The 26,821-nt window shown below is 35.3% G+C and overlaps 2 protein-coding genes across 2 annotated transcripts; both read left to right on the forward strand.

Annotated features, from left to right (window-relative positions):
• Positions 1-3,730: 3,730 nt before the first annotated feature.
• LOC130467393 (uncharacterized) lies at positions 3,731-4,162 on the forward strand. Its single transcript, XM_056835895.1, has one exon. It carries the CDS (start codon positions 3,731-3,733, stop codon positions 4,160-4,162), a length of 432 nt encoding a protein of 143 aa, XP_056691873.1.
• Positions 4,163-10,295: 6,133 nt separating this feature from the next.
• LOC110785018 (uncharacterized) lies at positions 10,296-11,367 on the forward strand. Its single transcript, XM_056835896.1, has 3 exons — positions 10,296-10,339; positions 10,522-11,038; positions 11,134-11,367. Exons 1-3 carry the CDS (start codon positions 10,296-10,298, stop codon positions 11,365-11,367), a joined length of 795 nt encoding a protein of 264 aa, XP_056691874.1.
• Positions 11,368-26,821: the final 15,454 nt, after the last annotated feature.

Genomic DNA, 26,821 nt, shown 5'->3' on the forward strand with positions numbered 1-26,821 from the left:
AGGCTAAATCGCACTCCTATCAAAGATAAACCTAACGTTCACCAACTAAAAATATAGCAAGGGAAGCAGGGATCGTATCCACAGGGAAACAATGTTCTTTCTACTATTAATTAACTAATCTAGACTACTGGTAACAAAGAATTGGATTGGTTTGTATATTAAGCTAAGGCAAATAATCAAACTGGAATATAACAATATTAAGGGAATCTAGGGCAGCGGTTCACCACAAATGCAGACCGGGATTGGACAACGGACAATATCAATTAATTAACAATCATAACTAGGAAAACATGCATCTCTCGAATCTTATGAATTCCTTAGGATAGAACAACTAGCGGGCTCTCGCTACGTACTAGAAATAATTCCTATCTAATAGCCACAGACCAAAAACATCAGATTTATACCTCTCGGCGCATAATCTAAGGTTAATCAAACTCAAATCAAAATAGTCCGGCCGAACAGAATTGACGAGCAATGATAATAAGCTATAGAAATTATAATCAATCAATCAAATAATCAAGTCCACATATAATCCCAATCATGCATTCATGGATCCCCTAAACCCTAGAAATTAAACTACTCACTCATGATAACTAATAACAAAGCGATTAACATAATGGAAAACATGATCAAAGCAATAGAATAAATTAAAGTAAGAAGCAGTACCTAATTCTCGAACAATGGAAATTGAAAGCTTGTGTTTTTATATAAATCGAACTAAGTGTTTTAATTAATGTAGAGAGGTAATAAAACTTAGAAAAATAAACTAAGGGTTTAGTGCTGGAAAATAAAATCCTCCTCAAAAATAAAACAAGTTTGCTTATATAGTTTTGCCAAAATAAGGCCTAAAAACGGAATTAAAAACGCGAAAAACTGCTGGAGGTTGGCGTCGCCCGATCGGGCCAAAATCCGCCCGATCGGGCGGATTGCGAAATCTCCACAAAGCCTCCAGATTGACTGCCCGATCCGGATCGGGCGAGCTGCGCCCGATCGGGCGCGCGTTGATGAACTTGGCTTGCTTATAATTCCGCCCGATGGTTGCATTTCGCCCTCAGCTTCCAGGGCGATTTGCAATCTTCAATGTATCTCGCCCGTATCACCAAGTCTAACTCCCGGGGCTCAACCATAAGCATCTAAGGCTCCCGAAAGTCGACGATGGAGGTCCTGAACTTCTCGGACTCATATAGTGGCCTTGATCAACAATGAAACGGGTCTAAAACGACCAATTTCTCATAATCAAACCTGAAACTCAAGGCACACTCAATAACACACATTAGTACTAGAAACGGCTCCTAAGAGCACGTTTGATACATAAAAGTACTAAGGGACAGGGGTAAAAATTCTATATAAAACGCATATATCATGGGGATCGCTCAACGTACACCCGCAGGGTAGAGATTGAGGGTTCGGGGGACTGTAACTACCGAGAGGAGTACTCGCTCTTCGATAACTCCAGAGGCAGGATATCCTTACTAGCTCAGCATAAATAATTGAAGGGACATGCGTTAACTATTAAACTAATCTGAGTTGATTTTATCAATATGCAACATATAGTACTAGATCGAGTGCGATTATCTGATTTAGATTGTTTTAAGGGACCTAGCATGATAATCCAATTTCCCAAAAATATCATATTTATTAAGCGTGATAGAACAATCAAATTTTAGTTAGTTTAACAGTTCATAAAAGGGCGAGGAAAGCAATTAAACCATGGAAAAGGGACACATTATGACGCACCCTTGAGAGGTGCGTCACGGTTCTCAGAAAACTAACCACTTTGACTTTGTTATTTCTCCTTTTATTTAACGAATCTCAAATTATGGGACAGGATACGTTCTGTTCGATTTATGGATCGATTGCGACAGAACGCGTGAACAGTTTTGCAGCGTGAGGCTTAGGCTTAGGGGTTTGGAGTCAATACTCAGAATCATAATTGTGTGTTGTTCTTTTTTCACGTCGAACTTAGGGCCCTATTTATAGAAAAGAGTTCGTGGAAAGATAGAATTGTAGAACTCTAATCCACGAGGAATTAGGAAAAAACACGTACCAGGTATTTTCAGCGCCCAGGCCTGGGCGCCGAAGATTTCGGCGCCTAGAGCCAGGCGTTGAAAATAGGATCTGGGCTGTTTTTCTTAGTCAGATTCGGATTCCTAGAATCTGGAGTATTTGAGATTTAATTGAGTCTTTTAATGTGTATTAACCTTGTGACGGGATGCGTCTGCGCCCGTTACGAACTCTAGGCTCGTTAGGATTTTAATTAATACGTAACTCTTATTTTCGAATCGTATTAGGAATAGGATTCTCTCGCAATTTCTATCTCATTTAGGATTTATGTTGGAGTGCAACACCTAATTCTGACAGGTTTCTAACTTTTATGACTTGCCACTTTTAACAACTACCCATTACGGAAGTTACTATTTTTAGCAGGTTTCCATAAATAGCAGGTTTCTATAAATAGCAGGTTTCAGGTGAAATGAAAAGGGGTGATCGAGATTCGTTATTTTATAGGAGATGCGTTGTCAAGTGGAGATTTACGCTTTCATCATCGAACCTTCCCTTTCGGGAATGGGGACAAAAGTAGGTGTCTACACCTGGAACATATGATGAAGTGAACAGTGAGCTACAACAGAATAATGAGGATATGGAGTATGATTCTGATCCGAAAGAAGACTTTGACGATCCTAATGATCAAGACTTCACTCCAGAGTACTACAATGAAAGGAATGATCGTCAAGATGACTCTAGCATTTAAAATTTTCTAATGTAATAGCTAATACTTATTTTAGTGGAGTAATAAAGTAGCAAGCTACTATTTATGGTTTTAGAAATTCGTTTTGTGGTTTCTCGAATAAAGTACTATCCAAATGATGTATTATTCTCTCATTGAAGCAATAAAAGTTTAGAATTCTTTTTATTACCTCTAACTCTAAGTTTTAAGTTTTCTTTGAGCGATTATCTCAAAGGAATTTCATGTATTTCTTCAATGAAATCGTACTTGCAAGGTGGTTCAATTCTTCACCACTTAAACTTTGTGACGCGAATTAAGAGAAAATTGGCCCAAGAATAGGCGCCAATCTTGCCTTAAGGGTCCGAAATTTTGGTGCATAATTTGTGCTATTGTGTGACTTGTTAGTGCAATGCTTTAGTAAGGTAGTGTCCAACCCAGTTGTTGAAGTTAGCCTTTTTTATTATTCAGGAGAAGGGACATGACTACCCAAGGGATTGCCGATGTGGTTAGGCAACTAGCTGAAGTAGTGAAGAACTTAGCACAGAATAGAAATACTCAAGGACTTGATCCAGCCGGTGAAATGTTTAAGGTGGCCCAGAGTAAGCCTCCTTTGTACCAAGGGGAAGTAGACCCAACTGTACTTGAGAACTGGATAAGAGAGTTCGATAAGCTTATACTAGTTGTGAATTACCCATAAGACCTTAGGGTTAATAGTGATGTGTATTACCTTAGGGGAGAAGCTAATTTGTGGTGGCAAAGGTGTGAGAATTCTTTAAGAGCTACACCTGGATTTGGATGAGAATTATTCAAAGTTGCCTTGAGAAACAAGTTTTATCCACCGTATTTGAAAAAGCAGAAAGCCCAAGAGTTCATCGAGCTAAGGATGGAAGGGATGTATGTAACTGAAAACTATTCCAAGTTCATAGAGCTATCTAGGTTTTCACCTTAAGTGGTGCAACGGATCGAGGAGCTTAGAGCTCAGAGATTTGAGAGTGATTAACTATGTATTTGCAAATGATGCTTGCTGGAGAGACCTTTACCTCTCTTGACACCCTGTACGGGAAAGCTGCCCATCTGTATGGTCCGCAGCAAAGGAGAAATGGAGTTGGTGAAAAGAGGAAGGATGTTGGTAACCAAAATCAAGGTGGTGGCCAAAAAAATCAGGGAAACTTTAAGAAGAACAAAGGGAATAATCACTTCCAGATTAAGGGAAATCATGGTGGAAACAGAAACAATTTCCACAACAACAATGGGAATAAGAACCAATCTGCAGGGAATGGAACGAGAGTCTATGAGTGTAGACGTTGCCATAATAATCACCCAGGACAGGACTGTAATGGAAACCCAGTTGTTTGTAGGTTCTGTGAGAAACTAGGCCATAGAGAATTTGAGTGTTGGGCCAAGAATGGGAAACCCATCCAAGGCAACCGCTAGAACAACAACCGGAATAACCAGAACCGGAATGGAGGAAATAATATGAAGGAAATAATGCCCTTGGTCCAAGTATGAATTCAATGCTAAGTCTAATAAATGCGGTTCAGTATTAATTAATTATACAAGTTAATAATTCAGTGAGATCAAGTGAACTGTATGCCTAGCTAGAGGCCGCTTCAGTTCAAGTGGAATTAATAATATTAATCCACAACTTACTCTTGACTGAACCCGTAGGGTCACACAAATAGTACGTGAACGGATCAAGTATTTAACTAAATTAAATACTCAATTTATGGATATTCGGAATAGACGGATCTCGGTTCCAGTGGGAGCTGAAATCATCAAAAGGCAAATTATGAATACACCGGAAACGATGATATTGCCGGAAACGGAAATATGGATCGTATCGGAAATATAAATATTATCCAAGTCGTAGATGTTGCCGGAAACGAAAACATGGTACGTATCGGAAAATATTATCGAAAATGGAAATATTACCGGAATCGGAAATATTGCCGGAAACGGAAATATTGTCGGAATCGGAAATATTATCGGAATCGGAAATAAATTCCGGAATCGGAAATATTAAATATTTGTTCGAAACGGAAATTAATTCCGGAATAGGAAATATTAAATATTGTTCGAATCGGAAATGAATTCCGGAATCGGAAAATTAATCGGAAGCGCGACATACGAAATAAACATCGGACGAGCTTGCTAGACGCAAGGCCCAGCACGAAGCTAGGCCCGCGCCTAGTGAAGCCCGCGCAAGCGCAGCAGGCGAGCTAGCTGCCCGCCAAGCATGCAAGGCCCAGCAAAGCAAGCAAGCAAGGCCAGGCCCAGCAAGCGGCAAGGCCAACAGGCTGGCGCGCCCTTCGTGGGCCGCGTACCAGCTGCTGGGCCGAGCCAACCCAGCGCGCGCGCGGGCTGGCCCCTTGCGGGCTGTTCGTGCGTGCCGTTGTGTTCGTGCGTGTTTCGAATCCTTAGGTGTTTAGGATTTATCCGATTAGAATATTTTCCTGAAACTACTAGAATTAGTTGTTATGCAAAACACTAAAAATAATAGATTTAATTTGAATCTAATTCTAATAGAATTAGATAAGTTGAATCCTAGTAGGTTTCTAGTTCCGATAATCCTACCCTATAAATAGGTGATGGCAATCACAATTTATAATACATCAATTCAAGTATTCATATAGTTTAAGTTAAAAACTAAAGGTTAATAATTTGCCAAATAATTATAAACGAATAACATAATACCTTAGGCTAAATTCTAGTTAATTGAATATAAGGCGGATCCGAACGTGCTGTGGACTATCTACGGAGGGACTACACTTGGAGTCCTAAACTTGTTCTTGTTCGGTCCGGGAGAAGCTATGGAAGGCACGCTTCGAATGTATGCATCCTAAATTATGCTAATTGTTATGTGGCAATTAATTTTGATTCCTGGCTTTATGGTTTTTCCGCATGAAATATATGTTTTATATTTTTCATAACCTAACAGTGGTATCACGAGCCTTTAATTAATTCCATAATCAATTATAGTTAACAAGGTTAAATTTTATAAATTTGCAATGAATTAAAGGGTGATTAATTTCGATTTTTGTAATTAATTGCAAATTCGTGCGATTATTTAATTATATGTCCGCAGGATTTTCGGCAGTTTAGTCAATAATGGTCGGAATTGTATAATTTTATAGTGAATTTCGCATGTAAACGGCGTTTTAAAATTTTGACTAAAATCAAATATTTGATATGGAACCCATAATTCCCAAATTCGAAGCCTAACTATGACTTCTCGGAGGTTTTAGTTTTTCGAACGCAAAATTTATAATTTTTTGGATGTTAAATTAAATATTTGCTATTCTTGTTTGTAAATATTGAATTTATGATTGACCTACTGTATATGTTTAACAATTTTAATGCCTAAGCTTGTTAATTATACAACCTAATTTGTAATTGTAATTAATTTGTTGAAATTCGAATAATTTAGAATTTGATTTGATTTTCATAATTAATTAGCAATTTAATTAGGATCCTATGATTAAAAACCACCATAAAATTTGTTAAAATTAAAAATTTTTAAAATTTTATGACCTAGATTTGAATCCATATAATTGGAAATTAATTTGAATAATAAATTTTCGATTTTTCGCCCATAATTTAAGAAATTAATATGATTTATTAATCCTTATATAAATTTAATTATAAAAGTTTTGATTTTTATAAAATCCGTTCACGAATCTTGCACGCACGAAGCAATGGATGCTTAGTGTTACCCTTAAGGGGTGTTGTATAGTGCGGGCATGCAGCGAGCACGGGGTGTGGCACGTGCGCGCAAGGCAGCAGCCCTGCCTAGCGCTACGTGTTGCGAGCAGTGGGCGGGGTGGGCGAGAAGGCAAGGCAACGAGCACAAAGCATCGTGCGCGCGGGCAGCGATGGCTGGCTCGTCCAGCTACGTTGCCCAGCAGCGTGCCTCGGCAGTAGGCGAGTGGGCTGCGCGCAAGCGTGGCTTGCTGGGCTTGCTGCGTTTGCGCGTGGTCGCTCGACCTTTGCGGTACGATCAGTCGAGTGGCAGCCCATTGGGCGTGGCCACTAGTAGGACTCGACGAGGCATGGGCGCGAGCTCATGGCCTTGTCTTGGCCCGATTGGTTCGTTTTAATTTTGATTTTGATTTTCGATTGGAAAACGATTTTAATTAAATTTAAAATTCGTAATTTAATTTTTTTTCTCGGAATTTAATTTTGAATAATTTAATTATTATAAATTTTATTTATACTAATTATTTTACTAAATTTGAAACCTTGATTAAATTTAAATTAATTATTTTATTCAACGAATACAATTTATGAGCTTTAAATTTTAATTAATTTTGTAAGTTTCCTGTTAGACTAGGAAATACAATTTTATGTTTAAAATTAGTAAAGCATGTAAATTTCTTGGTTTTAGTGAGAGCGTTTTAGTCATAAATTCTTGATTAGGTCTACATTCCTTTAAGGTTAAAACAACTCGATTATAATTAATAAGGATTGAATAATTTGTAGATTATTGGAAGTCTTGATTAATTGCTGCAAATATTTATGTGATGCATAATATGTTCTACTAACCAGTTATGTGGGCCATTCATTGATAAATGAATGGGTGAATGGTATATTGTAAATGTACTGTTTTGCAGGTTATGGAAAGTGACTAGTATGCCCAAATAGGATAGAAAATATGGTCTGCGTACCATTAATTTGAATGTAAAATTGGTCTAAATTACCAAAGTTTTATTGCTTTAAATACATAGTTGTAATTAGTTTCAATTTTAGCATATCCTATTTGAAGAAAATGGCGCCTCCCGTGGTGAAATTCAAGACGGAGTTTCCAATCCATTTTCAAGACGGAGTTTCAAGTTGAAGCTTCAAGATGAAGTCGGGCCATACTAGATCACATTTATATCTTATGCATGCTTTAAGTTATTTATTGCTTTAAATATGTCTTAATTATGCATGAGATTGTGGCTTGATTATGTTGCATGTTTAAGGATTTTAGTTCACTTAAAATCTAACCAACATAGTAAGAGCCTTAAGTTGCAAACTTTAAAAATTGAGTTAAAAGGTGCCATGCCAAAATAACACTTACTTGGATAACCTTTACATCAATCTTAGTAATAGTTTTCCGCCATAGCGAGGTGTTACTTATTGATCCTAACGGGGTAAGGTACACAAATAATTGTGAGTACATGTTAGTTTTGGTAAAACTCAACGATATAGGTAAGGAGTCCTTTTATGTCGTGGAAAACGGGATAGGTTTAATTAATAAGTTCTTAGACGTACCTATCAACCAAGAGTAGTTTCTAGACTATTAGAAAAGGATTTGCTTACCTAAAATATTTTAGAATTTAGTCTAAATACATAATGTGCTTAATTCTTCAATAATTTTAGGGTCTTGGAATCATTTTATTCACACCTGCCGGAACAATAAATTCGAATAAAATGCCAATAACTTGTTTAAATTTCATAATTGCTTTAATTCTTAAGTTATTACTCATGATAAATGTTTAGACTTTGCATGCTTCAATGTATGTTTTAATTATTGTTTATAATTAAATGTCTTGCGCTGCAGTAAATCCTTTTAGAAGGGTAACAGTAAATTTCCTCGATTGGTAGTGAATCCAAGAACGATTCACGGAAGTGAGAGAAAATGAGCAATTTAAATGTACGTTTCTTATATTGACTTTTATGGTTGTTTTCGAGTATCAAAGTCGAATGGAAAACCAATTGGTGCTTGTGAATTCAAAATACAATGTAGTTTTGGGATCATAAAGCATTGAGTTTAAACGCTCAGCTTTACCAATGGTTAACAACCTAATATCTTTGTCCATTTCATTCTCGAATGAGTCTAGTCCCTAGACATTCGAATAGATCGATTCTTAGAGAACTTTAGAAGCTTCTAGTAAGATCATCTAGTTGAAACAGAATATTCAACATAAATAAAATGGTAAGAACCTTGTTGGAGTGACATGTCTAACAAAGTATAAAAGTCAACACTAGAGTAGTCAATTCTTAAGACCATAAGAAATGGTAGAAGAAATAGGAAAACAAGGAACAAATGAAAGGAATTTACAACTCCGTTTCTACCTATAAGTTTATGTTTAAAGAGAAGTAACCTAGCAATCAAACTTCCTTGGTATCATATACCGCTTGAGGTTCTTACTTCGGTAATAACTCAAACAATGGAAGCTAGGCTACACTAATGATCTACAATTTGGAAATGAAGCATGGCAATGCTACATTAGTTGTAGGGTCATCTAGTTTGTTTTAAGTCCTTTCAAGGCAGGAACTTAATGGCTATCACTACTAGAAAAACGACGTTTAACGACGAACAATTTCGTCGTTAAAAGCCTTAATTTTCGTCGTTAAAACCTTTAACGACGGCCATGATGTTCGTTGTAACAAGTTCCGTCGTTATTGGCTTTAACGACGATGTTCGTCGTTAATAATTAATGTTTCTTAACGACGAATTACCGTTACGTCGTTAAGTATTAACGACGGATTATTGGTTCGTCGTTAACAATTAACGACGGATTATTTTTTCGTAGTTAACTTTTAACGATGAAATCATAATTCGTCGTTAATAATTAACGACAAAGTTAAAACTTCATCGTTAAAAGTTAACGACGAAACAATAATCCGTCTTTAATTGTTAACGACGAACCGATAATCCGTCGTTAAATGCTTATTCACTATGATCAATTAAGCAATAACGACCAACATATCCCTTGTAAAATGTCCTTTCCAACGGGCCAAAAATTTGAATTTTTGGCAATAACGACCAACTATTCTGTCGTTAATATTGCAATCATAATAATATTATTTGCGCTTTTCAAAGCACCTACATTTTCCATGTCCAACAATATAGATAACTATAAATCAATTAAAAAAATTAAAATTTCATTACTCAAAATATTTTTGACAATAGAATTTCAAGTTATGTTAAATGAAAAATCACATCCCCTTGTCTTTAAATTCTAATAAGGATAAGTAATTCTTGTTCAATCTAAAAGAACAAAATAAAAATCTAACTAGTTGAAGTATTCTGTCTTGAAGTGCCATATTTTGAAAAGCGTTGTAAGAACACTTCTTTAAATGCATTAAGCTCTTCTTCAACTGAACTCATGCGACTCTTAAGTGCATTGTATTCTTCCTGTACCGTATCCACGCGATTGGTAAGAACATGATTTTGTTTGTTTGCCTCATTCAACTTAGATTGAAGTTTCGCCCTACTAGGTTGTGGTCCTGATAATTCTTTAAGTGTTATTCCTCCTCCAAAACCCAAAACCCAATCACGAGACTTCGACTTAAACACCTTTTGTGCTACCTATATAAAGAAGCAAAAAAGTTAAATATCATGGCATGGAAAAGTAAAAATAAAACCGAAAAACATATAAATGATGAAAAAGTACCTGTACATGGGAAAGTATTGGTTCTTCTTCCATTATTTTCTGAATTTCCTCCTACAACATATGTAACCATCTCAATTAGTATCATACACGGGTGGCTCTTATTAAAGGAATATTGTCAAAGTTCTAATCTACTAGTTACATTTCAAGATCCAACAAAATTCTTTTAGTTTAGTTCATTACTTTTGATGAGTCTGAGTGACAAAATTTTAGGATCATTATTTACCAACCTGTTCTTATAAGTTGTCTCGTTGTATAACAAAACAAAAATTTACCTTGCTACACCACTGAATATATGATTCTGATCCGTCTAATTTTCTCGCTAAGTTTGTGCTTTGACATTTGTGGAATAAACTCAGTGTCGTTCTCCTAAATATTTTGTTATTATTCATCTCTGCAGATTTGCTCTCTTAGGGTCCGTGAAAGTCACAGGTCATTATCATTTGTAACAACGACAAAGTGTTGTGGTCTTCATGGCATCAATTCAATCTTAGGAGATAGGATATCCAGCATCAACAACAATGGGACACTTGAACCTGCAACAGCTTTCCTGGAGCGGTTGTCTGCACAGACACAGAAGTTAAAAGAACACTTGAATGGGAATTCTCATTTTTTTCAAGATGTTGATCTAGACTTTAACCTTGAAAATCTCGAGTCTGGTATTGAGGCTGCTCTAACAGCCTTGAGGAAGAAGGAGGAGGATCTACAAGAAGCAGAAAGAATGGTGATGTTGGAACATGCTGAATTGAATCAAGCAAAGGAGGAATTAGAGCGTCGAGAGAAGGAAATTGCAGCAGCTTCTTCCAAGCAGGAGAAATTGGAGGAGGAGTTAAGACAGGCTAATATGAAGTTGATTTCACAGGAAAGACATGTAAAAGATATGAAATTTCTATTGAAGGAAAGAGAACAGGAGATTGCTGCATCACAGTCCGTATTGCTGCCCAACTAGAAATAGAAAGTCAAAGAGGAAAGCTCAGAGTTGCAGAGGTTCTGAATAAGGAATTTGAGCTTGATCTATCATTGAAGAGGGGTCTATTGATGAATCTACTGGGGGAATTGGATGAGGAGAATTATTCTTTGCAAAAAGTAACCAGTGAAGTGTTTACTCTTCGAGAGGAGCTGAATTTGAAGAACAGTGAATTTGAAGAAAACAACAATGTTCTGGAAGTGAAGGAAAAAGAATTGGTAGAGGCTAAACTTGAAATTCAGCACTTAATATCTGAACAGAAGTCTCTATTAGACATATTAAGCAATAACTGATATGTTGCAGTTGGGATGATTAGACCTATTAAGGTTTCTTTATTGCAAAGTCGCATAACAGCAGCCAATACTGGGAAATAGATGAGCAGATAATAGGTTTAATCCTGCTTTTACTAACTTCTGCTCAATTGTTTTTGTTGTGTAAATACATGTTGTAAGCTGAATGTAATTCCACTATTTAGATAAGGGGATTAGTGGTAGTGAGCTATGTACATGGTCAAGAACAAGAACTGGATTTATTCTTTCAGGTCAATGCAACTCTAGCGCCCGACTAATTTCATTTTGCTCATGTATTCATATCTGTAAGCTAACTGTTACTGAACTTTAGGTAAAAAAATCAACTCGTTTACCGGTTTCGTATAACATGAATGATGAGAAAGATAATAAAAAACTAAATGAAACTTTGAATACCAACCAGAAAGAAAGAAGGCAGCATTGTTAGATAACTACTCATTCCATTTAGCAGTATGCAAAGCTTGGAAATCAATAATCACATTATATCTAACTATTAGCAGTTTGCAAAGTTTATTCTAATGAAAACGTAGTTTATTTCACCATAAAGCTAACATAGGTGAGAAAAGACATACGTACTTTTGTGTCGCTTCTGCATTTGGGAGGTTAGTGCCTTTCTTGCGAGTTGCGTGGAATACATCTACCAAAGTTGGTTTTTTCCCCTTATTCGCTCCCTTCCATAAAACAACAAAGCACCAATAGTCAAATATACTTTATCCACATATATCTCAAAAAACACAAAATAATACTTTAATCATCTTTCTCACCAATTCATCCCAAATGACTTGTCTAGTAGGCTTGCTCCCTGTTCTGACGCATTAGCTCTTTTGTATAACTGCGCCTATTTTCAGAGTTCCTTGCACTCCTTTCCTGTAATTTATTTAAATATTATCATCATTGCATATATAAGAAAAAAATCATATCATGTAGTTAAGTTAATTTACCTTAACTTTTCGTCAGAATAAACCTCCTTTATAAGCCACTTCCAATCCTTATCGCCAAGTCCACTAGGTGGCTCACCTTTGTATGCAGCTTCTAAGTTGATTCCCTTTTTAGTGACATTATTCCTTAACAAGTCTGACCTCTAGTTTGTCCATAACTCTCTCATATGGCCAAGGACATGTTGGTTGTAAATGTCCATGCTTTCATTAGTGAAGACATCCTAATGTAAAAGAAGTTTCATCATCATCATCATCGGAAAAAAACAAAAGAACAAGAAATTTGTGCAATCTGTATCCAAATCTGCAAAACCTCTAAAACCTAAATCAGTTTAGCAAAAATAAGTTCAGTTCAGTATAAAGTATAAACCATTTGAAATAACAATCTCTGATAACTGTTAAGTCACTGCACTCAGCTCATCACAGGCAGCTTCCACATAAACTTAGTCAGTTAGCTTATTCCACATCACCAGAGTAATAGGTCGAGTATACAGAAGTAGGTTGTTAGCTTGGTATAATGTGATTTGCGTAGAAGCTAATTAGGAAGAAGATTAATATTTGTCTACATTTGCATTGGGTCCAGAATTGGACTTCCAAATTCAAACCCACATGACTTTTGGCTTGAATAAACATTCTAATTTAAAGCTCTGAGCTAATATTGTTTCTACACAGACAACACACACCTCTCTCAATTCTCTAATGTACCAAAGTGTCAATCTTCCCGTCAGACAATCATTGCACTTTTCTATTTACTCATCCCCCCCCCCCTATATCATAGCCTCACCCTAGCAGCGTTACTCCCGACAAACAGGTAGCCTAGGGTACTACTGGGCACACGTGGGGAGTGCAAGAATAAACAACGAGAACATAGACATGCAAGGGGAAAGGTGAGGTACTAGCTATTCAAGTAAAACTTCAGATCAACTTTGTTATTAGCATTTTTGTTATTTATGGGTACATAAGGCACAAAACAACAGATAATCAGTTTAAACACATTTGAAAAAAATACTATTGTAGAAGTACCAGGCTTCACTATATTGAAAATTAGTACAAGTGTAGCCTCTTTACATATGTTATTTAGCTGAGGAAGTGAGACAGCACGCTGCCCGAGAAAGCTTAGGGGAATATTCGAGAGAAAGAACTGCTAGTTGGGTGGAGGTAGAGAGGAGAGGGAGTTTGGTGACTTTGATGGCATGGAGTAAAGATCAGAATGAAAAAGGAGGTCTTACTTATTAAAGACAAGAACCTTAACGCCATTAACTCAGATAGGTGAAAAAACAGAACAGAAAGAGAGAAGAGAGAACTAGTTAAAAAACAAGAACCTTAACGCCATTAACTCAGATAGGTGAAAAAACATAACAGAGATAGAGAAGAGAGAACTAGTGGACAAGATGCCCTCAAAACAATACATAAAGTCGTACTATGAAAAATATTTCTTACGATAATGATCCCTATGCTAAAAAGAAGAATTGGAAAAAGAAGTTAAATAACTCTAACACCTTATGACAACTGGTTAAGCATTGCGATTGTGAAGTTAGGGTTTAGACGTATTTTAGATTTACCTAATTGCTAGAATTAGGGTTTCGTATTTAAGGTTCATTCATACTACTCTGTTTTGGGGATTCAGGTTGCTTACAATTTAATTGAATCGTGTTAAATCATCCTACCATCCTACACTTACATATCTAAACAAATGCAATTTTAGCATTCCACCTAAACCGGAGACTTAGGGTTCTTACCGAAATGGAAATGTTAGCTAAAATCTGTTAAGTAGTGCTACTCAAAGTTTCTGAGTTTTTAGGTTAGTTTTTTGGGAAAAATAAAACAAAAAGAAAAGGTAGTTGTTTCCCCAAGTGCATATCTACTACGGAGTAGGTAGTTTATGTCAAAAAAAATCCAACATATCATGACTAGTTCACCAGTCGCAAAGGCTTTTGAACCTGCTTTAAATACAAGAAAATTCTTTGTACCATATCTTTTTGTCCACCAAAAAAAAGCACAAAGCAACGCCGAAGTCATAGAGTAAGATCTAGAAAACTACAAGTCATATCTAGTAACAAATGTCCTTCAACAAGTACTGTAACTGAAAAATTATAAAATTTATTCAAATGTTTAGAAACTTTGATAGGCTAACTGTAACTAAATGAAATTTTGGTATCTTAGGTCTATGAATGGATGAGTAAAGGAATAGAGAGGTTCAGAATAACCAGCAGTGACACAACTATCCAACTAGACCTAATTGCCAAAGTTCATGGAGTTTCGAGTGCGGAAGATTATTTTGTGAGGTTACCTGACACACTTAAAGACAACCGAATATTTACCTGACCAAGTTGAGAAGATGGTTTCTGAAATGAAGCAGAAAAGAATCCGGCTTGATTTATACTCCTACAAACCAGAATGGCCAAGTTCAAACAGTTGCAAATTTAGTTTGAAGCAGCAGTAAATTAAATCTTCACTTATATGCACAAAAAGATAGAGTAAATACAACCCTGTGGCTTATTGCCACCAGATACAACATTGGATAATTATATAACCATGTGATGCAAAATGAAGTTGGTTAATTTGTGCATTGCCGCCTAACAATTCTTTTTTTTTTTTTTTGCTAAGTAAGTAAGGAATATATTAGCTCAAAACAAGATACAACTTAAGCTAACTCTAGCAAAACAAACCAACTAGGTTGGACCATTTTGGACTAGAGCAAGCAGACACCAAACCCACTAATTACAAAGTAAAAAACCATTGACTATCCCTTCTACTTACAGACTTTGGCATAACCATATGAATTCTACTTCTAACAATTTGCTTCAGCCTAGACACAGAATGTTGCACAGTTGGAACAACTCCATTCCAAAAACTATCATTTCTACTCTTCCAGATGATGTAAACAGAAGCTGCCAGCAAATATCACCTGTTTTCTGAATTTTGAGTGCTTACTGCACCCTATCTTCTTGATAATCTGTTGCAAGTTACAAACAGGTAGCTGAATGCCCAACCAAATCTTCAACTCAGCCAGACATCTACTACTAAAAGGACATGAGAAAAATAAATTATCATGATTCTCAATCCCTTTCCCATACAGCAAGCAATCAGAAGAAGAACTGACCCCAATACTAGCCAATCTAGCTGTAGTTTGCAACCTCTGTTGAACAGCAAGCCAACAAATAAATCTGTGTTTTGGAGTACTCAAACGATTCCACACCATTTTATCCCAGTGTACTTTTGGTTTACTACCAACCAATTTGTCATAAACTTGCTTGACAGAATACTGTTGCATTGAACACAATTCAGCATAGGAGAAATGCAGCTTCAACTTCTCTTTAGTGGCACAAACCTTCTTCCAGTACCAGCTAGCGGAACCACTAGGCTGGTAGTCCCACCAAACCCCATCTTTTAAATACACAGATGTCACCCATTTTGTCCAGACATTGAACTGATTAGTAGCAAGGGACCACACATACTTCCCTATGTTTGCCACATTCCACAGAAACACATTCCTGAACCCCAAACCACCCACACTTTTATCCATACAAGTACTATCCCAGCCTACATTACTAGGTTTCTGACTGAATGGTTTCCCACTCCAAAGAAAGGATCTACAAATCTTAGTAATTTCCTGCAGCACACACTTAGGGAGGATGTAAATCTGAGCCCAATACATATGAAGACTCATAAGAACAGAATTGATCAACTGAACCCTTGCAGTGTAGGAGAGATTTCTTGAACTCCAGATTCTTATTCTAGCTGTCATTTTTTCAACTAACACCCCACACTGTGCAGCTGAAATTCTCTTTGAGCTAATAGGAACACCCAGGTATTGAAATGGAAGACTGCTTCTGCTGAAACCAGACACCTCTAGAACTCTTTTCACAACATTCTCAGGCATACCATAGCAATAACCAGATGTCTCAACGAGCAAACTAGACGCCAAATTTTCCATTTATAAGCTTTTAGTAGTGTATCAATCCAATAAACCAAAAAAAAAAAAAACAGATTGTAACTGGCCCCAAAGACGATTCAAACAAAAGGGCTACTTTAACATAAATCGTTGAGGCACAGTGCTGCTACAATTGTACATGTTTTCCCTAACACTAACTAGGATTACATAATACTTATGTGCTTTATCCTGATGTCAAGAACGAAAAAGAAGGCATAAATTTACCTGAAAATGCACAATTGTGGACTTGATAAGTCTTGTTTTGAACTGAAAATCATAGAAGGTTTGGCCTTTCTCAACTTGCTTGCACTCCTGTTTCAACATATTACACAATTACAAACATGAATCAGAATAACCAAAAAGCCAAAACCGGGGCTATTCGGTATCATTGTCATCTTCAGTTGTAGTTTCGAGATTTTAAAACTAGTATGAAACAAATAGTATAATCATCTTAAAATCAAATATACTCAGGTTTTGTTCTTTTCACCTAATTTAGCTTAACTTCAAAAACTCTTACTGCTTTTTACTAATTCAAACTAATTGAGCTTAATTTTTACAGATGAATTAATTTATTGATTCCATGTTGTATTGGTCCTGTCCATTAGCTAATTTGTTTCTACTGACTAAAACTCAATTTTACTTGTTAAGGGTGTGTTTTACGAAGTATTCAACTAATTTTTGCTTATCTGAACTTAAATAAACTTAATTTAGTTGTAAATTGAACATGAGAGCACTTATTTTAGTTCAATTCAAGAACATGGCAAAGAAATAACCTAGGTCTTATCATGCTTACACAGAAAATTACCCTAATCAATGACATAACTACAAACCTATAATCATAGTAGGAGTATTATTTACAGAATTACAGTAGTCATTTATAAAGTCAATAATCAAAGACTGACCTTTGCCAAGTCAATAATCATAACTACAAGCCTCTTTTTCCAACCTCCCACACTGAGTTTAAGACATGAAACTAGACTATATGGACACAAGGATGGGGCATGCGATGTGAAACAGGAACATTACTTTAACCTTGTTGAGGAGTTGGCGAGCATATTTTAGCAAGGGTTTTTCCATTCCCCAATATCTAGAGGCAATGCCTACATTCGTGCAAAAATGGGGGATTGGAATTTCACTTAATTAAAGAACCTCCAACACAAAATACTAATATCCAGAGGCAATAAGTCTTTGGCTGTAACACTGCCATTCTGTGTAAAATGGCAAAAACTTGAGGTAGTATGAAAAATACAATATAGAATAATAGAAAACAGGCAATATAATGCCCCCTCCCCTCACAACACCTCCTGAACAAATTGAATTTGATGAAACTCTAGTCTAAACATCTATGTATAGAGTTCTGATTGGGCAGATTAATGAGCCATATAACGAATTCGAGCAAATAAATACTGAGATTTGAAAACTATTCAATGTACAAAAACTATTCAGCATGAAAATAGAGAAGCAGCAACAACAACAACTGGCTCAAGTGTTGCGTACTTGGGGCCGGGTCAGCTGTTACTTGGTTAATTGAGCATAGGAGGGAAGAGGGCTAGGAGTCTTAGACTAAGGCAGGCAGAATTCAATACAAAATTTAAGATACCATTTACACAAAAATTACCAATTCACAGTTGTTTTTTCTTAACTGGTCACTCAAATAACACAATTGGCCTAATGATCGAGTAGTAAACCAGTTTTGACTGTATTTAGAGTGCAAAGACAGCGAAATGGCAAACACGATTTCCAAAGACTTCACCAACAAAGCTAAATAAACGTAGGCGCACACACACAATAGACTCACACCAACTCGCCTATAATCATACGGGTAAAGACTAAAGACTAAAGACAGATAAATTAGTTCAAAGTTAGTCGTAATCCATAGCAATTAGCCAAAAAAAACAAATATTCTCATACACTTTGGTAAGCCGAAAAAATAGAGGTACCAGAATTTCTTAAGAGATCAGAGACAAAGCATGTTCAAGATGGCAGGAGAAGCTCTACTGCTTTATTGCAAACTATCCTATTCAATTATTCATGGCTCAGAGATCAGAGACAATAATATGTCAGAGTTCTTCAGTTAAACCCCGGTAAACTGGAACCTTGACCTATTTCCCACCCTTCAAAGCCGAGAAATACGACCCCCCGAAACATCAAACCTTGGCCAGAGGGAATAGTAGACCAATCAACAAAATTCGAAACTCCATGAAATGTGGATTTTACAGATTTAGAACCAATATCAGTAGAATTTGAAGCTTCTCCATGAAATTTTTAATGTAATTTCTTATCTTCCCAGCCATATAATTGCATAATTAACACATTTCATTAGCATGGAATTAAGAAACTATTTCAATAACACTAAAAGATAAGTGTCAATATTTTCTACAATTAGCAACCAAAAATTAAGCTTCAAAACACTTCAAATCGATAGCAAAACACTTAAAATCCTGACGAACTGTAGAGAAATTAATCAGATTCTCGTACTAACTGAAATTAAACTCAAATTAAGCATCCTAATTACATAATCTGCATAATCTTCTGCAATTATGAACGAAAATTTAAATGAAAGTTAACAAATTTGACGGGAAAAACAAGATTACCTGCCGATAAAAGAGGCAGATAAAAGAAGAAATAGAATTACTTTTGGGATAGTAAAAGGCCAAGAATTTTGACCTGAAGCAAACCAGAAGGCACGCGGGCAGAAGGCACACAAGAGCAGCAAAATTCCAAACGCGTAACCTGGAGAGTTGAATTTACATTATCATCATCCTCAAACAAACTGATAATGAAAATTAAGCATGCGATTCAAAAAAAATCACGTTATTTGAATTGAATTGTCATCAACTATAACTAAACCAAAAATCAAGAAACCGTAAATTTAGAAATAAGGGATTTCATGGCCAAAAAAATTCACCCAAAATTGAAAATCAGAATTTTCGAAAAGGAAAAGGAGACATACTCAAGAAACAATAGAGAAAAGGAAACCATACCAATCGAATTCAAGAAAATTCTTCAACCTTCGAATCCAATAATCGTCAAATCTGGTTAAGGATTGAAGATTCAGTTTTCCCAATTCAATTTAGGAGGAATTGAAATTGAGAAGGAGAAATTGTTCGACTTTTCTGAGTTTTGGTATTGACGCTTGCGAATAGGGTCCTGAGTTTTGGTATCTTTCTGAGGTTTTTTGAGTTTTGGTATCTTCCGAGTTTTTTTTGAGTTTTTGGTGAAAATCACCCGCTATCAAATCCCGCTTCCCAGTTTGTAGGAATAACGACGACAAGTTATATTTTTATTAAATTTTATTTTTTGCTGAACGCATTAACGACGACGTTGGAATTAAAAAACAATATGTTTATAGTTTTAGGCTTATTCATTAACGACCTACAACATGCTTCTTGTTAATAAGCAGAAACTAATAGTTTTAACGACAGATATTTTAGTTTGTCGTTATGAATTTGTTGTTAAAGATGCTAATTCTAGTAGTGTATTTTGTTCCATAATCATCATACCTAAATTTCTGCTTCAAACACATAAAGACTCACATTCAAGAAAGACAAAAACAATGTTTGTTTGTCATTTGAATGAAATGGTCATTTACGATTGAGTCAATATGCTTAGACCATATCAAACAAGTTAAAAACAAACAACTCTTTAAATAATAAGAACTTTACTAAGTTCAATTCAATCTCTTGATTTGAGTTCCACAAATCTTTGGCATTGTTACTTAGACCATATCAACAAGTTAACGTTCTAAAGCTCTATTTTGATAGACTTTTGAAAGTTGATTGATTTCTAGATCATTCAAGACATGTTAGTCTTACTTGTTGAAAGTAACAAAAGATATGAACTATTGTTAGGACTCCTAGACAATAGAGTTCAAAGCTAAAGAAAGATTTTATGACTTTATTATTTCACATAGGAGTGAATACAGGTTTATTTACTCAAATGTGATATAAGTTTGAATCTGTTTGGCTAGTTCAAAGATTCAGAAGTATAAAACCCACTTGGCAAGAAATCATAAAAGATCTAGGTTAGATCATGTTAATGATTACTTAAGTCAAGAATGATCATCAATGATTGTGTGTTATAATTTTACGATCGAGCACCATAAGATATGGTATATCTAAGTTGGAATGATCAAAGTCAATTAGTACTTGATTCGATCAATGATGAATCATAAAGACTTTTCCTATAAATTCTAAAACAAAAATGCTCAACTACCACCAAACTAAACCAAATTCGTCAAAGCTATTGAAAAGTAATTTCAGAATATCTTTTCACAATATATATCCTAAACTCAGTGGGAGCTTAGTCTTTGTTATTCAACAAACTAAGACCCGAGTGTAGATATATGTTTCATTGTGATTTATTCAAATGAGACACAAGGGTATTGTTTCTACCACGAATTTTTGAAAACATAATGTTTGTATGCTCGAAATAATGTCCTTTTGGATATTCGTTTCCAAAATGACAAGTGGGAGAAAATAGACCTTGAAAGTCTTTGAGGCGAACAACAAACATAAACGGACATTCCGGAGGATTTTCGAAGTTCTTTAGAAAATCCGAACACTTATCCTTTAAGGACTTTAGAAGTGGCTTTAAAGAATAGACATCTCTTAGAAGACTTTACAAGTGCTTCAAGGAGAACAGGATATTCAAAGGACTCTCAAAGTGCCAGTTGATATTCTATTGTTTGATGTTCTATACCCAAGTAGACATAGAGTTCAAGTCACTGAAACTATGAGATTCTTCTATTAGATAGTGAAGAAACATAGAGTTCAGGTCATTGAAACTATGAGATTCTTCTATTAGATAGTAAAGAAACCTACAACTTGCAGTCAAACTATTATCATGTTGATTAATAAGTTTGTGACTTGTAAGAAAGCTATGACAAAATATAGATTCCCTAAAATGGTTAGAGGCCATACATAGACTCAAATGTTTTAGATGGTTAAAGGCCATAAAACACAACTAATGTTTTGATGACAAAATTGAAATTTTGTTGATTTGCAAGAATAGGTTAACACCTATTGGTTGCAAATTGGTTTTAAGGATAAAAACCATCAAACATGGAATTGTGTTCACGCATAAAGCTAGATTAGTTGCTAAAGGTTACAAGCAAATTCATGGCATGGATTGTGGTGAAACCTCATGCATAATCGTAACGCTCAAGTCTATAAATCAAGCAATGATTGCATATTGGCATATATGGAAATTGGATGACAAAACGTATTCCTCAATCAAATGTTGTAATAAACTATGTACATGGCATGTCATAGAATTTGTGGATCCAAATAAATGCTTGAAAAGGAAATCTAGCTTATGAAATCTAAGTACAGATTTAAGCAAGCAATTGGGAATTGGAACTGTATTTTAGTGAAGCAAATAAGTATTTTAGTTTCATAAAATGTACATGATTCTTATAGATATATAAGAAGTTTAGTGGGAGTACGTAAAACTTAATTGGTCCTATGTGTATCACACACATATCTCTCTATTGAGAAATAACATTCAAATGCTAATGACTTAGATTTGAAATTATTCATCAATGATGGAACATGGCGAAACTTAGTACATACTAGGTATTAAGATCTATTTACAAAGATCTTATAATATTGTTTTAAATTAAGTAATGGCATTTACTAAATCAAACACGAAAGACTCCATTGGAGATATTCGACCCATATGAATAAATCTAAGTAAAGAATGTTTGAACTATGTATAAGCATTTACTAAGTTAAACATCAAAGAGTCAAAATGAGATTCTTAAACCTATATTATATGTCAAAGAATGTAGTTAGATTCAGCATCTACTGAAACTGAATGAGCTAAAGTTACATGGATAGAATTCAACTGGGAATTATTCTGCAAAAGAATTTATCATGTATGATATAATATGAGGATCGCCGAAACGTATCGTATGACTTTAGGCATAAAGAACATATACCAATCTCTATTGATCTAAGTAAAGATCAACTAGATTGAGATCGCTTTGGGGAGCGCCAGTCTTGTTTGTGAAGAAGAAGGACGGAAGCATGAGACTCTGTATAGACTACAGGGAGCTCAATAAAGTCACAATCAAGAATAAGTATCCTTTGCCTAGGATAGATGATCTGTTTGACCAATTGAAAGGAGCAGGAATCTTTTCAAAGATCGATTTGAGGTCAGGTTATCATCAGTTGAGAATCGCAGAGCGCGATATACCAAAGAATGCATTTTGGACTAGATACGGTCATTATGAGTTCACGGTTATGCCTTTTGGATTAACCAATGCGCCTGCAATTTTTATGGACTTAATGAACCGAGTATTTCATGCATTCTTGGACAAGTTTGTAGTGGTTTTCATAGATGACATTCTGTATACTCCAAGAGTGAGGAGGATCATGCTAAACACTTAAGGTTAGTGTTGAGTACCCTGAGAGACAACCAGTTGTACGCCAAATTCTCGAAGTGTTAATTCTGGCTGGAGAAAGTTGCGTTTTTAGGACATTTTGTGTCTAAGGAAGGAGTTGCAATGGATCTTGCAAAGATAAAAGCTGTTAGTGAGTGGCCTACACCTAAGAGTTTCACCGATATTCGGAGTTTTCTTGGTTTAGTGGTTTATTATAGACGCTTTGTGAAAGATTTTTCTAGAATCGCCAAACCAATGACAACCTTGATGAAGAAGGAAGAGAAGTTTGAGTGGAATGACCAGTGTGAGGAGGCATTCCAAGCTTTGAAGACGCGATTGACAACCGCGCCGGTGTTAACCTTATCAGATGAGAGTGGTACCTATGATGTGTACAATGATGCCTCTAAGAATAGCTTAATTAGGGTGTGTATTGATGCAGAACGGGAAGGTGATTGCGTATGCATCAAGGAAGTTGAAACCATACGAATCCAATTACCTTACCCATGACTTAGAACTAGCCGCCATAGTGTTTGCATTAAAGATATGGATACACTATCTGTATGGTGTGAAATGCAGGATATTCACGGATCATAAGAGTTTGAAATACATTTTCACACAGAAGGATTTGAATATTCGCCAACGAAGGTGGTTGGAATTGATCAAGGATTATGATCTGGATATTCAATACCATGAGGGAAAAGCCAATGTAGTTGCAGATGCCTTGAGCAGGAAATCAAGTCATAGTGTGAATGCGTTAGTAGTTGTTAACGAGCTGTGCAAGGACATGCAACGCTTGAATCTAGAGATAGTGAATGGAGAATGTCTTGAAGGAATGATGAATACCTTAACTATCCAACCGTTTGTATTTGATGAAATCAGGGAGAATCAGGCTGGAGATGTTAAGCTAGAGCGAATTAAGGAAAAGATTTCGCAAGGAAAAGAGATGGATTTTAAGATCCACGATGATGGAAGTTTGAGGTAGAAAGGATGATGGTGCGTGCCTCAAAAGTGTAGTGAACTAAAGGAAAAGTTAATGAGAGAAGGTCACAATACACCATATTCTGTTCACCCGGGTGGTGATAAGCTGTATAAGGATCTGAAAAAGGTCTATTGGTGGCCAAGAATGAAGAACGAAGTGGCTGAATTTGTGGCAAGATGCTTGACTTGTCAGAAGGTTAAGATTGAGTATAGGAGACCTCAGGAAAAGGTCCAACCTTTAGAAATTCCGAGTTGGAAATGGGACTGTATCTCAATGGACTTCGTCACTTGTTTACCCAAGTCAAAAAGTGGAAATGACACCATTTGTGTGGTAGTGGATAGGTTGACTAAGTCGGCATTGTTCATACCAATGAAAGAAACCTGGAAAATGGAACAACTTGCCAAAGCTTACATCAAATATGTAGTGAGACTACATGGAGTTCCAAAGGATATCGTATCAGATAGGGATTCTGTAACACCCCCAAATTTCTCTCTTTTTAAAACCAACATTTATTTGAATAAAACCAACATGGAGAGAAACTTAGGAGTATTACTGCCACGTGATTACGTTAAAGGCTAATTAACTCAACTAATGCAGCGGAATAACTCAAATACTTTTCTTTATTGAATAATAATAATCGAAATAATAATAGTGTATATTCGATAAACCCTTGAAATTAAAATACTAAAATCTGAACTTTCAAATGAAACCAACTTAGAAAAATAAATCCTAACCAGTGAACTCTCCATTAATCCCGTATGCAAGCATGTCACATCATCACATCAAGTTCCTGAAAACTGCTCACCGAAAGGTGAACAGGGCCAAGCCAAAACAAATAGGAAATACGGGTTAGCAAAAGCTAAGTAAGAATATATGCAAGACATGTAAAACATTTATATATATTTGAACATACTTTCACAAACCATTTAATTCAAACTTGCTTAATTGAAATCATAGAAGATTCATTTTCCAAAATTAGAAACATTCCATAAATAGTAACTTTTCAAACGTATAAACATTCCAAGAATTAAGATTTCCAAAATAGAAACTTTCCAAAAATAGAAACATTCCATGAAAAGAAATATTCAAAATATATAAACTTTCCCAATTTAACGATATTCCAAAAGTAGAAACTTTCCAAAAATAGATTCCAATTAGAATATGGAAATCAAAACACCTCTTCTTATCTCCCCTTCCTTCCTAAATGTGCACACCCCCCAAGCTAGTATTCCATCACAAATCTTTACATTGGGGTGCTAACCAAGTAATAGTCAACAAGTGACCCTCGACTTACACAACAAGTGATGCGTATGAACATAAAAGTTCCATGAAATCCATTCCACATTGATACTTTATAAAAGTATAATAATGTCATGAAAGACTATCAAATTCCAACCATATGATAAACCAACAATCCTCCTTTTATTTAATCAAACGTATTTTTAAAGAAAACAATGTATTTTGAAATAAAGATTTATAACTCATCAAAACCAAACAAACTATTTCAAACACAACTTGAAAAAATCCATCATCATATTAAAATCAAGAAAAATATTTAACCTTTCAAAAATCCTCAAACAATTTTCACAAATTAAGAAACAATTCAAAATCACTAATTCACAATTTTCAATTTGAAAACAATTAATAATTCTAAGTTAATAATCAAACCATACATAGATTTAAATCTATAACAATCTAGCCACATACACGTACCTTGATTAAATAACACCTCACACAAATATTAGTTTGATCCTGCTACGGATCACTCACGAGTTCCTAACAATTAATAAATAAAACCCTAATTAATTCATGATTAAACAATTAAATTAATAAAAATAAATCTAATGGATTTAAATTTAATTCATGAGTTATGCATTCATAATAACAGCATTATGAATCAAAATTTCGAACTCATGGTTTAAAAATACTCTTTTAAAAATTACGACATTAATTTAGAAGAGTTTACATGGTAAAAACTAACCGTAAAAAAATAAGGCTTTGAAAACAATTGGGGGTGTTGAAGTCACGCCACCAAAAGGTAGACGTCGGCGGCAAGGAGTGCACGACGGGGGTGTCGTGGTGATTGTATAAGGGTATTAGGTAAGAAGGTTTAGAGCCAAAGAGAGAGAAAAAGTTTAAGAGCGGGCTTGGTAAAGATCTCAACTTTTGGTGTGAGGAATGATGAATGAAGTAGGGGGTATTTATAGGTATAGGATTAGTTTTAGGGTTAAAATGGAACCCTAAGGGGTATGGCCGTGATTGGTGTTCAAGCTGTGATAGGATTCTGAATCTAGTCATGATTTTGGTGATATTCGGTTTAGAGTAAAATTGTTTAAAATAGAAATACAAAAGATAAAATCACGAAATTTTAAACAGAGTCTTGAATAATTAATTAAGATTTATCCTAAAAGTTTCATAATTTATCTCAAAGAATTCGGATTTTTAGGGAATTTTGAATTGGTAAAACTCTTTAAATCCAATTTTAAATAGAATTATCTTATTTTTCCAAAATAAATCCGAAATATATTCTCATAAATATCATATAATATAAAACTGATTTTATAAAATACTAAACATAATTTTTGGATTAATAAAATAATTTTAAGTTGATTAAAACTCTTTTTCTCCAAAATTGATTCCTATAGAGTTAGGAATTAATAAAATCCAAAATAATAATTTAAATTCAGTTTTGAAAATAATATTCCCTCTAAGACATTTGAATATTTTCCCTCCAAAATATTTGAATATTTTTCCCTCCAAAATAATTTAATATCAAATATGTATTAAAAAATGCATAAAATGATTAATAAAATGCCTAAAAATATGGGGTATTACAGATTCTAGGTTCCTTTCGAATTTCTGGAAAAGTGTACAGAAGAACTTTGGTACGACATTGAAAATGAGTACAACATTCCATCCAGCCGCGGATGGACAAACCGAAAGGACTATCTAAACCTTAGAGGATATGCTAAGAGCTTGTGTGATAGATTTTCAAGGTGGATGGGAAGATAGCCTAGATATGATCGAGTTTTCATACAATAATAGCTATCATGCCAGTATTGGAATGGCACCATTCGAAGCCTTGTATGGGCGAAAATGTATAAGTCCCTTATGTTGGAGTGACATCAGTGAAACCATTGTACTAGGTCCCCAAGTGATAGAGGACACAATGAATCAAGTTAGGACTATTCAATCCAAAATCCAAG

This window comes from Spinacia oleracea, chromosome 2 (assembly GCF_020520425.1).
Source record: "Spinacia oleracea cultivar Varoflay chromosome 2, BTI_SOV_V1, whole genome shotgun sequence".
Classification (NCBI taxonomy): Eukaryota; Viridiplantae; Streptophyta; class Magnoliopsida; order Caryophyllales; family Amaranthaceae; genus Spinacia; species Spinacia oleracea.